The sequence below is a fragment of the Rhinopithecus bieti genome, unplaced genomic scaffold (assembly GCF_001698545.2).
Source record: "Rhinopithecus bieti isolate Rb0 unplaced genomic scaffold, ASM169854v2 scaffold_20579, whole genome shotgun sequence".
Lineage (NCBI taxonomy): Eukaryota > Metazoa > Chordata > Mammalia > Primates > Cercopithecidae > Rhinopithecus > Rhinopithecus bieti.
The window spans coordinates 891,457-904,657 of NW_016810413.1; the positions used below are offsets into that span (position 1 = coordinate 891,457).

Here is a 13,201-nt window from a genome sequence, read left to right on the forward strand (position 1 = left end):
ACCGTCTCAAGAAAAAAAAAAAAAAAAAAAAAAAGAATTCAAAAATCAAAATAGCATGTACATTAAACCCACTTTTAAAAAAACTATTCCAGTTATTCTCTAAACATTAAAAGATAACATAAGCTGAGTCCTGGGGGTGCTTCAAGATGGCTGACTAGATGTATCTGGTACTTGCTTCTTCCACAGACAGGAACCACAGAGAGTGAGTACGTAATCACTCTTGGAACTTACAATACTAGAATTCAACAGAGAAGTGATGGGAGGTGTTACCAGTGGTGAATCCACAGGGGTCTGCAGCAACTTGATTGTTGCCTCCTCTAAGGAAAGAATTCGGCCAAGGGGCAGAAGGCAGAGGGAGAGACCAAGGCGGCAAGTTTTAGAGCAGGAGTGAAAATTAAAAAGTTTTAGTGCAGGAATGAAAGGAAGTAAAGTATCCTCGGAAAAGGGCCAAGCGCGCGACTCGAGAGATCCAAGTGCCCTATTCAGCCTTTGACTTGGGGTTTTATACATTGGTGTGGTTCTGGAATTTGCATCTCTCCTGCCTTGATTTTCCCTTGGGGTGGGCTGTCTGCACACACAATGGCCTGCCGGCATTTGGCAGGGTTAGGCGGCGGGGTGGGGGCACATGCACCATGGGTTTACTAAAGTTGTGCATATGCTCATTTGAGGCATTTTTTTTTTCCTTACCAGTCAAATGTTCCTAGAGGAAAATCATGTATCAGTTAAATGCCTCCATTTTGCCTCTTAGTGTACATGCTTGAGCCTGCTCACCCAACTCCTGAGATTTTATTGGGAAGCTGATGATCACCAGCTTCGGGTATTGTCTACTAGGAGCCTGCTGGTCCCTGGAAATGAATTCCTGGAAACATACAACCTTGTTTGTACTAAGTTTCAATAAAGATTCAAACTTGTTCAAGTTTGAACTAAGTATGAATTAGGAAAAAATAGAAAACCTGAGCAGACAAATAATGAGGAGCAAGATTGAGTCAGTAATAAAAAATCTTCCAACAAAGAAAAAGCCAGGATTGGATGGATTTACTGCAATATCCTACCAAATGTATAAAGAATAACTAATACCAATCCTCCTCAAACTATTCCAAAAAATTGAAGATGAGGGAACTTTCTATAACTCTCTAATTCTGCAAGACTAGCATTATTACTCTGATACCAAAACCAGACAAGGACCCAACAAAATAAATGGAAACTATCGGCCAATATCCCTGATGAACATGAATGCAAAAATCCTCAACAAAATACTAGAAATCAAATCCAGTGGCACATCAAAAAAAAAAAAAAAATACACCATGATCATTACACATTCTATGCATGTAACAAAATTTTACATGCACCTCATAAATATGTACAAATATATCAAAAACAAATAAGTAAAATGTAAATCTTATTTTATTTTTNCAGGGTCTCACTTTGTTGCCCAGGCTAAAGTGCAGTGGCTCAATGACCACTCACTGCAGCTTTGACCTCCTAAGCTCAAGCTATCCTCCCAATCAGCAGCCACCCCAAGTAGCTGGGAATACAGGAACATGCTGCCACATCCAGCTATTTTTTTTTTTTTTTTCCAGACAGAGTCTTGCTCCATCGCCCAGGCTGGAGTACAGTGGCGGGATCTTGGCTCACTGCAACCTCCACCTCCCAGGTTCAAGCAGTTCTCCTGTCTCAGCCTCCTAAATAGCTGGGAGTACAGGCACATGCCACCACCGCATGCCACCACCACACCTGGCTAATTTTTGTATTTTTAGTAGAAACAAGGTTTCACCATATTGATCAGGCTGGTCTCGAACACCTGACCTCAGGTGATCCACCCACCTCTGCCTCCCAAAGTGCTGGGATTACAGGCATGAGCCACCACACCCAGCCCCTACCCAGCTAATTTTTAAATTTTTTTAGAGACAGGGTCTCACTATGTTGCCAAGGCTGGTCTTGAACTCCTGGCCTCAAATAATGCTCCTGAGACAAGGATTTGAATGTAATAAACAAACAAACAAACAAACAAGCAATCCTCCTGACTCAGTCTCTCAAAGTGCTGGGATTACAGTCATAAGCCCCCAGGCCTTGCCTGTAATCTTTTTTAAAGTCTCATTTAATGGTTAATCAATTGGAAATTGTTTACATCTTTAGCTGATTCTTTTCTTTTGACCCTAACTTCCTTTACTGAGAAAATATTCTATAGTGCTGAGGTATCTATTATGCTTATGGCCAATTTTACTAAATGGAGGATATTCTCAATTCTAATTTTTTTATTGAAGTATGTTACTATTTTAACCCAAATATTGACATAAGCACTGTCTTTTTGACTTCCCATAAGTTTTTTTTCTCATTTTGGTTCTTTGGAGTGCACCATGAAATGTAGATAAAATCCTACACCTTCTCAATATAGTATCATTCTGACACAGAAAATTTTGTCCAATTGGAAGTACAGCCAAGTGCAGGGGCTCATGTCTGTAATCCCAACACTTTGGGAGGCAAAGGCAGGAGGATTGCTTGAAGCCAGAAGTTTGATACTGGCCTGGGAAATGTTGTAAGATCCTGTTTCTATAAAAGCAATAAATAAATAAGAGCACTATCAAAAGAGTCTTCACATATATCAAGAGATTCCAAAGCATAATTACAGAATTTTAAAATTAAATCTTATACATATTTTGAACTCCCATTATGTAGTATATTCAATGATTCCCTTGCTCTTTTAGGGGTAAATTTCAATGCCTTCTTGTTTGCAAGCATGGTTTTCAATAATTACAATTCTCTAAATCTTCTAAAACTAGAGTTTTTGGTATTCCGTATTTCAGATACTTTGTTTAAAGATTTTCAACTACTTTGAACAAAATGCAACCAAAGTTAGAGGGCTTATTTACAGAAAAATCTCAGGGTTGTGGTAGGACACATGGTTTGATACAGAAAAAAGTTATTTAGAGGTTCAAACCCTTCTAAAATTCTGTCTGGTTGATGATGCCCAGCAATGAGAGACCACATATAATACCACATTGAAGTATTTGTTTAATTTAACATGTGTCATTATAAAAATTTTGCAAAGGAAAAATCAGTTTTTTGGCCAGATGCAGTGGCTCACGGCTGTAATCCCAGCACTTTGGGAGGCTGAGGGGGGCAGATCACAAGGTCAGGCATTCGAGACCAGCATAGCCAATATGGTGAAACCGCGTCTCTACTAAAAATACAAAAATTAGCCGGGCGTGGTGGTGGGTGCCTGTAGTCCCAGCTACTTGGGAGGCTGAGGCAGGAGAATCGCTTGAACCAGAGAGGCGGAGGTTGCAGTGAGCCAAGATTGCGCCACTGCACTCCAGCCTGGGCCACAGAGTGAGACTCCATCTCAAAAAAAAGAAAAAGAAAATTCAGTTTTTCTAACTGTTAATATACAAAAATACTTGAATTTGTACAACTACAGCTCTTCTTTTGATTAACAAAATATTGTAGCCTGTTTGGATACAACTGTGAATTATGTATGTACCATGACTAATTTTAAGTACATTTCTTCTCTGTCAATTTCTCAATTTACTAACAGCATTATCTTTACTCGGATGTTGTGCTCCACCAAATCTGCAGTTATGTTGTCACTACAGAACCAAACAATTTAAACCTGATTGTTGAATTCTGTTTAGGGGGTTTTGGTTTTTGGTTTTTGGGGTTTTTTTGAGGCAGAGTCTCTGTCTGTCGCACAGGCTAGAGTGCAGTGACACAATCTCAGCTCACTGCAACCTCCACCTCCCTGGCTCAAGCTATCCTCCCACCTCAGCCTCCTGAGTAGTTGGGACTAGAGGTGCGTGCCACCACACCCAGCTAACTTGTTTGGGGGTTTTTTGTCTGTTTTTTATAGAGATGGGGTTTCACCATATTGCCCAGCCTGGTATCAAACTCTTGGGCTAAAGTGGCCCACCCTCCCTGACCTCCCAAAATGCTGGGATTATAGGCATGAGCCACTACACCTGGCCAATTGTTGAATTTTGTAACTGAACTTATAGTAACGTTTATAATAATGTCACAGTTTTCATCATCAAAGATTGAACTTCTAAAAGGTTTGCTTTGACTTCGTGAGGAATCAAACCCACAAAATCAATTCATTATTATAATTAACCTATTTGATTTTCTATTTGAAGTATCTGAATACATTCATATAAAATTGACCTCATTTAACTATTTACAAATTATTTTTGCACTAAGCCAACACATTAAAAGCTGCTTTGATTACAAAAAAAGAAAACATCAACAACCAGTAGCTAGGCATAGCTGTGCACACCTGCAATCTCTGCTCTCGAGAGGGAGGTTGGGGAGGAGGGTCGCTTGAACCCAGGAGTTCCAGTCCAGCCTGGGCAACATGGCGATACCCCGTCTCTAAACAAACAAACAAAACAAAACAAAATGTAATAAAAAAGTGAAACTAGAAGGAAATTCATTTGATCTAAATGAAAAGTCATGCTCACACAATGATATATAAGTGGAACTTCTACAGATTGTTGTCTTTGGACACAATGTTTAAAAAATAAGCATAAACTTTTGAAGTAGATTCTAATGTTCTTCGGCAGATGTATATCTTTTGATTTGCACATGGTCATTTGAGACCACTATGGTACCCATGGTGGGGGGTAAATATCAACCAATATTGCAAGTATAACGTTCAATCATCTTGAAAAACTGTACTGAACTTTACATGAAATACGTGTTTTCCATTTTTTAGCTCTTCACAGCTAAAATGAATTATTAGCAAATAAGAAACTATTACCAATACAATAGTTATATAGTCACACCATATAATAAGTAACAAGGCCAGGTGCAGTGGCTCAACCCTGTAATCCTAGCACTTTGGGAGGCCAAGGTGGGTGGATCACCTGAGGTCAGGAGCTCGAGACCAGCCTGGCCAACGTGATGAAACCCCATCTCTACTAAAAATACAAAAATTAGCCAGGCATGGTCGCAGGCACCTATAATCCCAACTACTCAGGAGGCTGAGGCAGGAGAATTGCTTGAACCTGGAGGGCGGAGGTTGGAGTGAGCCAACTTCACCCCAGCCTGGACGAAAGAGCAAAACTTCATCTCAAAATAAATAAATATAAAATAAAATAAAGTAACAGAACCACTGTTGCAAGAGAGTTCAAACTACTCTCAGCAGGACTGCTCAGTACCTAGTTCCCACACATGCATCATGTATCCATAACCTAACCCATAATTTTCCACATTTCTCACTGACCCCGTTGATTTGCAGCCTGGCGGTTTCACACATCTCATAGGCTAACACAGAAAGAAACTATTGCCTAACTGGCTGGAATGCTTAACAGCTTGCATGAGTTACAGGGATATGTTTTATTATGTTTTGACTGGAAGGGTCTCTGGTTGACTTTCATGTATAATCATATGTAAAAGTAAGCATTCCATTCACTGCACATGGACATCTCACATATTACTAGATAAGATCATGGCTGGATGCTGGAAGGATGAAATTATATGTACCTTGTGTGGGATACAAGCTAAATTAGATGAGATAATGAACAACAGACATAAACTGGGACTGTGCTAGGCAAACTGATATATATGGTCACTGTATCTATAATTGAACTACTGTTTTCAAAAGGGACTTGGCCACATTCTGCAGCATTTTCTTACCACATAACTGTAGGCCTATACATGAAGGGTCCTTAGCTTTCTCTCATCATTGTTTTCAAAAGGGACTTGGCCACATTCTGTAGCATTTTCTTACCACATAACCATAGGCCTATACACGAAAGGTCCTTAGCTTTCATCTCCTGCTGCACTTTGTTCTTACCTCTATTGTAAGAGTTACCACATTATACTCTAATTATCTGTTTATATACCTGTCATGCCCACAGCCTGTAATCCTTGAAGAAAGAGATTCGGTCTTTCGCAGTTTTGTATAAGACATGCTTAGGAACATAGATTCAGGCCATCTTGAATCTATGCTCCCAAGAAAAAAATAATTTTATTAAAAAAAGAAATGCTTATAGATGAATAAATGGATCAATACAAACGACCCGAATGAACTTAGAAAATGAAGTTGATGTCTCTTAGACCATACTTTTCATACTCTCTGAAGACATGGGATGGCATAGAAGTAGGAGTTGGTAGGGGAGGATAAGCTTGAACCTGCATTTTAACAAGCCCCTGGGTGATTCTGATGTCAGTGGCTCATAGCACACACTGCCTTCAGTCATGAGCTCAGGCCAAAGTAGACAGAAGGTGAAGTCCACAGTGCAGGTGCCAAAGGCAATTTCAATTTTGATCAAAATTCTTCTAGCATCAGTGATTGTGGTCTTGGGAAAAGCCAAAATAAGTGGACTGTACAATATTTGCAGAAGATGCTCCAGCAGAGGATTATTTCCCAGGGGAATATAAGTGTAGAAACCTATGTCAGCAGATTAACCCAACAACACTCCACATATACTTTTACAAGCATCACAGCCCAAGCTTAGAAAACAGGTCTGGGTTTCTTTTAGAACATAGTTTAGTCCGTAGGCAGAGTTGAGAAAGAGTGACTCCCTATTTAGCATTCTAGCAACCTACAAATAGTAGAACTGGCTTTATGGAAGTAAAATTTTCATTAAGCAATTTACTCTTTCTGACTAGCTCTTTACAATTCTTAATGGTTTTTGTCATCAGATTTAACTGGAACCTTTCATCCCTTTATCTAGCATTTATTTAATACCTACTGTGGGCCAGGCACTAGACTCAATGCTATTGAAAACACAGACAAGGATGACACTGTTCTCAAGTCTCCTATAGAGTGGGAGGGACAAACATGCCTCCTGTTGTAAAGTGGGAAGTGTGAGAATGACAGTAAACCCAACGGGCTCCTCTCCTGGAACCACCTTCCACCCTGTGCTTCCAACATTTCTGCAGCTCCCAAACCTACCAGGCTTCCTGGCTTGAGAACAGGCTCACAATGCCTTTGCTTTCCACTACCTCCCACTTACCAATTTCTCCTCTCTCCTTCCAGCTTTAGCTCTTAGATGCAGTGCTGCAGTGAACATCTATGTAACCCAATCTTCATGCCATGATTATTTCCTTAGAATACATTCCTAGAAACAGAATTTCTGGGCCAAAATGTATGCAAAATATTAAAGCATTCAATGCATGTTCCTAGATTGCCGAAGAAGTTAGTGCACCTATCTGCTCTGTACAAGAGTTCTCATTTCTACTGCCTCTTCAATGGTTGTCACTTTTTTGTTGTTAAATATTAACCAATTTTTAGATGAAAATGGTATCTTGGTTTAATTTGCACTCCTTAGATTACTAGTAAAATTAAATAAAATAAAGATATTTCCCAATAAAAGTTTTAAAAAGGTATTTCCTATGTTTATCACTGAATGCAAACACCATGATCATTTTGTTCTATTTTTTTAAACGCTTTATATGCATTGAATGTAGTTGAAGACACAGTATGCATATAATTTGATAGTCTGCTCTTTTTTTTTTTTTTTTCTTTTTTGAGACAGAGTCTTACTCACTCTGTCGCCTAGGTTGGAATGCAATGATGCGATCTCGGCTCACTGCTATCTTCAACTTCCAGGTTCAAGCAGTTCTCCTGCCTCACCCTCCCAAGTAGCTGAGATTACAGGAGTGCACCACCATGCCCAGCTAATTTTTGTATTTTTAGTAGAAATAGGTTTCATCATGTTGGCCAGGCTGGTCTTGAACTCCTGACCTCAAGTGATTCACCCACCTGGGCCTCCCAAAGTGTTGGGACTACAGGCATGAGCCCCCACACCCAGCCAATATTCTGCTCTTTATTAACTTAATGAAAATATCATGAATCTTTAGAACCTTTAAAGCCATTATTTTTCATGGTTGCACACTCAGGTAGCTAACACACACATACACACTTTTTTAAAAACTATAATTTCTATTTCTATTTCCTCAAGAATGCAGAAGTTCTTTCATTCTCTACGTTCTAAAGAAAGCTGAAGAGAAGAGATGATTTTTTTCTCTATCATATCACTTATTTTCTTCCCACAGGAACCACAAAGCCTCCAAACTGGCCCAAGCCTATCTATGACTTGGATAAAAAGGATCCAAGAAACAATGGCTTCCTCAATGATGACTTCATTGTGTGGATGCGGGCAGCTGCCTTTCCCACTTTCAAAAAACTGTATGGTCGACTCAATCGAACACACCATTTTATAGAAGGCTTGCCTGCTGGTAATTATAGTCTCAACATAACCTATAGTATCCTTTCATACCACTTTTCTTTGTGGAGATGAAAGAAAACCTGGCTGCTGGTTGTTGAGATTCTATACTTTTCTATTTTCCAATCAAATCTGTATACCAAAAAAAAAAAAACATGTGTAAGGGAGGATAAAATTCTCCTCTTCCCTCCCAGGGGCTCCAGCTGGGACTGACAGATTAACAACAGAAAAGCATATGAATGTTATGCCTTTACATGTACATGTGAGCCCTTACAAGAAAAATGGACACTAAAAAAAGAAGTGACTAAGTCTAAGCGCTCATATGCTAGACTGAACAAAGAATGGCAATTGTAGAAACGTAACTAGGAAGATAAAGGTTAGTTTAGCAAGGCTTTTTTTGTTTGTTTTGTTTTGCTTTTTTTTGTTTTGTTTTGTAGAATTCTCTCAGTCTCAACTCTCTGGGAGGCCGAGGCAGGCGGATCACGAGGTCAGGAGTTTGAGACCAGCCTGACCAACATGGTGAAACCTGGTCTCTACTGAAAATACAGAAAAAATTAGCCAGGCGTGGTGGCACATGCTTGTAATCCCAGCTACTCAGGAGGGTGAGGCAGGAGAATCACTTGAACCTGGGAGGTGGAGGTTACAGTGAGCCGAGGTTGCACCACTGCAGTTCAGCCTGGGTGACAGACTGAGACTGTCTCAAAAAAAAAAAAAAAAAAAAAAAGAAAGAAAGATTAAATAACACCAGGCCTAGAGATCTGTTAAAAAAAAACTGTGAGGAGAAGCATGCCAGATAGGATGGGAGGAGATGGAAGACTATGAAAATACGAGTTTGATTAAGTAAATATAGACTAAATATTACCAAAACTGAGCCTACAGAACCTTTTATTCTAGGGAAAAGTATCACAGACCACAGGAGCTCTGGACTCAAGGAACAGGTCCAGTTCATCCAAATCCACGTGAAGTGTGCGACAGGCTCTACACTGAAGACGCCGTGTTCCTCCCTCCCTTAGGCACAAAGCCAGCATGTGGGAGATGGTGCCCTAACGATTAGGGATATATGGTCCAACTCAGGAGACATATGCTTATTTTTACTTTTATTTACATATTTGCTTTTGAGACAGGGTCTTGCTGTGTTGCCCAGGCCAGAGTACAGTGGTGCAGTCACATCTCATTGCAGTCTTGACCTCCTAGATTCGAGTGATCTTCCCACCTCAGTCTCTCAAGTAGCTTGGACTACAGGCACTCACCACCATGCCCAGCTAATTCTCTCTCTCTGTTTTTTTTTTTAAGAGATGGGGTCTCCCTTGCTGCCCAAGCTGACACATGCTTAAATATGAATCTGAATTTTTTCACTTAATGTAAAAATACAAATGTAGCTGTTGATTTGAAAACAAACAGAACTGGCCGGGCGCGGTGGCTCAAGCCTGTAATCCCAGCACTTTGGGAGGCCGAGACGGGCGGATCACGAGGTCAGGAGATCGAGACCATCCTGGCTAACACGGTGAAACCCCGTCTCTACTAAAAATACAAAAAACTAGCTGGGTGAGGTGGCGGGCGCCTGTAGTCCCAGCTACTCGGGAGGCTGAGGCAGGAGAATGGCGTGAACCCGGGAGGCGGAGCTTGCAGTGAGCTGAGATCTGGCCACTGCACTCCAGTCCGGGCGACAGAGCGAGACTCCGTCTCAAAAAAAAAAAAAAAAAAAAAAAAAGAATTAAGTGAAATAACCAGGCATGGTGGCTCACACCTGTAATCTCAGCACTTTGGAAAGCAGAGGCAGCAGGATCACCTGAGCTCAGGAGTTGGAGACCAGTCTGGGCAACATAGTTGAGACCTCGTCTCTACAAAATATCAAAAAATTAGCCAGGTGTGGTGACATATATCTGTAGTTTCAGCTACTTGGGAGGCTGAGACAGGAAGATTGCTTGAGCCCTGGAGGTTGAGGTTACAGTGAGCCATATTTGTGCCACTGCATTCCAGCCTGGGCAACAGAGTGAGACAGTCTCAAAAAAAATAAAAATAAATAAATAAATAAATAAAAATTATTTCAGTGAAATGGATGTCAGGCTCCTCAGGTACATAATTNGAAAACAAACAGAACTTAACTTTAGCATAGCACCAAACACTACCTTTAAGAAATTATATATTTAAATGCAATTTACACTAACTCTGTTCTTTAGATTTAATTTTAAAGTCTCCTCTTGATTCTCCCTGAGGTAGCATTCTCTGGAGGCAGAATCATTCCAGGGCTTCTACATGACTTTGAAATTGCAGCCCAATTAGCACCGCTGTGTTCATCCTCCCAAGGCTGCTGGCTAGTTGTTCAATGAGACCCCTAATGGGTCAATTTTAACACAAAACTGTCCACCTCCTTAGTTTCTTTACCTTTCAGGGAGGCTGAATAAGAAATTCTTGGGGAGAAGGGAATGATGGCGTGTGCTCCAGTTCCCTGCTCCAACTTTTCTTCCTTTCCATCCTAGAACAGGTGTGTGGACATCTCCATTCGGACAGGGAAGTGGGCGCATTTCTCAGTCAGAAATGCCCCCACTGATGAGATGCCATCTCTGCCTCTCAACTTTTTGTCTCCTTTTGTTTACTGACCAGGTGGAGCTATGCCTTCAGTTAGTTCCTTTAGCAGGGTGTCTAATTCTGTGAAAATGAAAATGAAAGCCATAAATTGCCTCTGGTGGAGCATTATAGGTACAGATCAAAGAGTAAACTCTTTGAATAAGAATTTCAGTAAACTCCTCTCTCCCTCAAAATTATTATTATTATTATTTATTTATTTATTTATTTTGAGATGGAGTCTCGCCTATGGCCCAGGCTGGAGTGCAGTGGCGCGATCTCGGCTCACTGCACTCCGCTTCCCGGGTTCACGCCATTCTTCCTGCCTCCTCCCGAGTAGCTGGGACTACAGGCGCCTGCCACCACGCCCGGCTAATTTTTTTTGTATTTTTAGTAAAGACGGGGTTTCACCATGTTAGCTAGGATGGTCTCGATCTTCCAACCTTGTGATCCACCCGCCTCGACCTCCCAAAGTGCTGGGATTACAGGTGCGCCCGGCCTCCCTCAAAAAAATTTAAGCAGAGGTTGAAAGTTGCTTAAAACTAGTCTCTCAGGTTAGGCCTTCTGATTCTGTCAATTTTGGGGCTGCCTTACCATCAAAGCAGTTATGGGTGCATTCAAGGAGCAAGAAAAAAGCTTCATGCACTGCTATACCACAATGCGTTAGGATGACTTTAGGGTTGGGAGGATGAGGGAGAGGCATGTTCCCAATAACAGAGACATTCTGTTTCTCCTCTCTGGACATGCCCTCCCTGGGTGACTACATTCACAGTCATGTCTTCATGCTAATCCCTCTCAAATGAAAATCTGTGTAAGTAGAACTTCAGTGCTAAGCTTCAGGCCTATACCTGCACTACCTGGGTAGAGCTCTGGTGTGAGTATTATCCAACCAGACTAAGAAAGTGCCTACCACTTCTAAGGGGAAAAAAGATGTTCTGTGTATGAGGAGAAGACCCTCTCATATAGAACTGAGGGAGGGAGAAAGCAGATGGGTTGAGGTGGCACCCAAGGGCCTGGTGACAATGAGGAATTCTGACGGAAAAGGAGAGACTGAACTAGTTCCCTACTAATTTTCCTTGTGCCTTTAAATAGCACGTTGCCAAGTGATTTGAGGCCCTTTAATAGCTTTGCTGGGAAATGCCTCTGTCCTGTGCCGTTGCTATGAGAAGCCTTTCTTTGTTTATTAGTTTGGTTTACAAAAGGCACCAGATGTTTTAAAACCTCAGGCCACATGTATAATCAAAATGACATCATTAAAATGCTAACGATAGCAAACCCACTTCAAACACTTTCTCCCCAGCATGGGGATACTGGCCTTGCGAAAACCCAAATGAATGTACCACCTTTAGTTCGACCACCAAAAATGTTTTGTGATCTTTTTGTTTGTTTGTTTGTTCTTCACTCCCCTTAAAGAATTTTCCCTGAGGTAGGAATTCAAACCTTAGCCTATTAAAGGACTATATAGCCTGCCTGGGTCTCCTGATTCATATTTAAAAATTTAGGTTTGTATTCTTTTCATTTCCTTGGGTTTGTCAAAGGAAATTAAATATATTTGTTCATTATTCAGTTGTCTGTAAGTCGTTCAGATCTGTGTCAGAATCTCTTTTGTAGCTTACAACTATGTAGAGGGAAGGCTTGTTTTCATTTTCATTCCAGCAAGATATAGAGCAGTGCTTGGTAAAGATTAAGTTGCACCATATGAGATTAAATATTTCACCATTTTTTACCAACAAAAAAGCGCAATTTTATATGCGTCAACCTAATATATTCAGTATACGCAATACTACAAATGTGAAGTGTTGAGACAGATCCTTAACAGGTCTTCTTAGACTTTCCAGTAACCAGGTTCCATGGAGAAAAATCAGTTGTTCTCTCCACCCTGACATGGTGTGGGGGTAATAGCCTTTTCTTAGGTCTTGCCTACACAGTGACAGGAGCTATAACATGGTTGGCCTCCTTTGCCATGATGGCAATTCACATCATGCTGAAAAACAAGAAAATGTCCTTCTTCCATCAGTAAAGTCAAGCTTTAAAAAGAAAAGGAGGAAACAAAAATGGACAGTGAAGTAACAGAACCAAAGATGTCTGAAGGGCTTGAAATGACTGGAATGTTTCAACAAGGGGAACTAGATTGACTGAACTAAAATCAATTTGAAATAGATAATGAAGAGAATTTTAGAGTTAAAAAGAAGAAGAAGGAAGAAGAGGGGAGGCATAATTATATGTAGTAAAATGTCCTTGGTATGGGGAGAATAAATCACTCTTGAGCTCTAGACCAGTTCTCCAGTATTTATTTGAAGTCCTTGAGCCTAAAGGCAGGTGAACTCCGTAAGAGAGTGCCATCACCAGAAAAGAGCAAGCAACCTGGGGTGTCCACGTTTAGGTGAGTCCTAACCATCAGATCAGGCTCAAACTATGAGTCTTCACTGGCTATCTGAAATTTTCATTTTTTTTTTTTTTTTTTTTTTTTT

The 13,201-nt window shown here is 40.6% G+C and overlaps 1 protein-coding gene across 1 annotated transcript in view; it reads left to right on the top strand.

Annotated features, from left to right (window-relative positions):
* The window catches only part of LOC108542071 (cell cycle control protein 50C), a 27,366-nt gene extending 14,373 nt beyond the window's left edge, over positions 1-12,993 (top strand). Inside the window, exons 7-8 of the mRNA XM_017891889.1 lie at positions 7,996-8,205; positions 12,560-12,993. Of these exons, the coding sequence (XP_017747378.1) occupies positions 7,996-8,205; positions 12,560-12,750 (401 nt within the window). The 3' untranslated portion in view covers positions 12,751-12,993. The remainder of the gene's footprint in view (positions 1-7,995; positions 8,206-12,559) is intronic.
* The last annotated feature ends 208 nt before the right edge of the window (positions 12,994-13,201 follow it).